Genomic DNA, 2,171 nt, shown 5'->3' with positions numbered 1-2,171 from the left:
GTAATGTGACTTTAATTTTGACATATTTTTTTATTTAAATAGATAATAAACCCACCCCTAAGACTATTACCATAAAAATGTTCTATTACCATAGAATAACTTCAGTGACAATTGGCTCTGTAATCTTGATTAGCTTATGTACATGGACCTCAATATACATAATTCCAAAAATGATAAAAGAAAGTGTGAAAATAGTGATCTATCATAAATTAATTCTTTAAAAATCACAAGTAGATAAAAACCTACAATGAATTTCCCAGATAATTAGCCCAAGTTTGTCTCCTTTTAAAACAAAACTCTTTAATTGTCATACTCATTTTTAACCACACATTCACACAATAAAATATTTTATAAGTAAACTCAAAACTTTTAACAACTTTTTAACCACACATTATCCAAAAAATCACTCTTCAAAATATCATTTCTTCTCAATAATGGCAATCAAATAGGGGCTTAAGTAATTATTTTTTTCATTCAAAATTGTAGGTTAACTAAATGACTCAGACCACATTTTCCCCCTCAATAGCTAGTTTCAAGTTTGACTAAAGTTGGAAGGTCGCAGTAGGTGTAAGCTAACCACCACATTATGCTGTATAATTTCCCATCTTCTTTAATGGATCAGCCAATATTATGAGTTTTGATCATGGGAAAAGGAAAATGTTACCTTAATCAGTTTGCATATTAGAAACTCCATGATTTTACGGGTTTCCTTGTCAGCCACTTGGCCTTCGCGGAGAATATCAGATGCTACAGGCGTACCACCATAAGGACTCTGCACCAATGCCAATCCTCCAACCTTATCCTTTAATTCGTGCGAATAAATTGACAAAGCAGCTGCAGCATCAACACCGCCTTTGCTATGACCAAGCAGCATTATGCGTTTTCCTGAACCCCAGTATAGCTCCTCTATATACTGCTTCAGTTCCCATGCATTCCGTTCGACTGATGCCTTCGCAAGAAGAATGAGTGATTATAGCAGAGTTAAATTAAGAAAGTGATACAGAATTTAAACTTAATACCTCACTGTGGATTTTAGCAATATGACAAGCCAGACCCATCTTCGAGAAAAACCTTTTGATGCTCACAAAATATAAGGGACCATGATTGCTAAAAAGCCCTGAAAATCAATTGCAGAAGATCATGTAAAGCAAAAATATTACAAATGTTCAAAACCAATAAGCCAAGAGATATTCTCAAACCTGGAATCAGAAGATAAACGAAAGAATCAGGCAGTATGTGTTTTCCATTCCTAAAAGACAATAGTAAACAGAATGTAAGTGGTCAAATAAATTGATGATTTTAATGTTTTAATTTATAGACCAACTGAAAAACAAGATTATAACAACACTTGAATCATACTCGAGATAGAGAGAGAGAGAGAGAATACTTGATGCCTTTACACTTAGTAACATGACAAATAAATCAACATAGAAGAAAGTTTCTACCAAACAATTCCTTACATAATCAAGAAACCACACAAGAAAAAAAATTAAAAAGTGGAAGTTTTGAGGTCTCCCATCTTCCTTTCGTGCTACCAATATAAAAGAATTTTCAAACAGGATTTATTATCTAAATCGTTTCATAGAATCATGAATTTTCTGACACATTTTTACTTTTTTTGAATTGATGGTTCCTTCAACTTCTCTTTGACTGTTGGTTTAACTTACATTCTTGTCCACTACAAACATTCGCAACTAAGCAACGATGGCCAAGAACTTTAACCATGTAACACTGGTAAGAACCTCACACATTTCAGAATCTGCTTGCTAAGTGCAAAATTTGAATGCATCTAAACCTAGTTATCAAAGGCCAATTACTTGGGCATATAATAATGCATAAATGACTGAAAGCATTGCATGTTCTCAGCCTATCTTTATCTAATTATATTAGATCTCCGGCATGCTTGCCCATCCATTTTTCGAAGACTAAATTTTGGTCTACATCATTCGACAAAGAGAGATGAGTAGGGCTCTAAACAATCATTCAAGGGAAGTTCCAGCTCTTTCTCATTTAGTCTGTGCTATTACATTATGAACCAGAAACAATTATGAGTTCAGCTTTATTTAGCACACTAGTACAAAAGAAAGACAAACATAAACTACACAAGCACTCCAGAGGGCTCCTGTAGTTGTTCCTAACTTGATATTATCTATTGTCAGTGACTCAGTACT

At 33.7% G+C, this 2,171-nt stretch overlaps 1 protein-coding gene across 1 annotated transcript; it reads right to left on the bottom strand.

Annotated features, from left to right (window-relative positions):
• Nucleotides 1-419: 419 nt before the first annotated feature.
• Nucleotides 420-2,141, bottom strand: LOC111407871. Its single transcript, XM_023037566.1, has 3 exons — nucleotides 1,200-2,141; nucleotides 1,020-1,117; nucleotides 420-949 (listed from the first exon to the last, which is right to left on the bottom strand). Exons 2-3 carry the CDS (start codon nucleotides 1,056-1,058, stop codon nucleotides 629-631), a joined length of 360 nt encoding a protein of 119 aa, XP_022893334.1. The 5' UTR covers nucleotides 1,059-1,117; nucleotides 1,200-2,141; the 3' UTR covers nucleotides 420-628.
• Nucleotides 2,142-2,171: the final 30 nt, after the last annotated feature.

The sequence above is a fragment of the Olea europaea genome, chromosome 13 (genome assembly GCF_002742605.1).
Source record: "Olea europaea var. sylvestris chromosome 13, O_europaea_v1, whole genome shotgun sequence".
Lineage (NCBI taxonomy): Eukaryota > Viridiplantae > Streptophyta > Magnoliopsida > Lamiales > Oleaceae > Olea > Olea europaea.
Note: the sequence above shows the minus strand (reverse complement) of the source record. Positions and strands in the feature narration are given on the sequence as shown.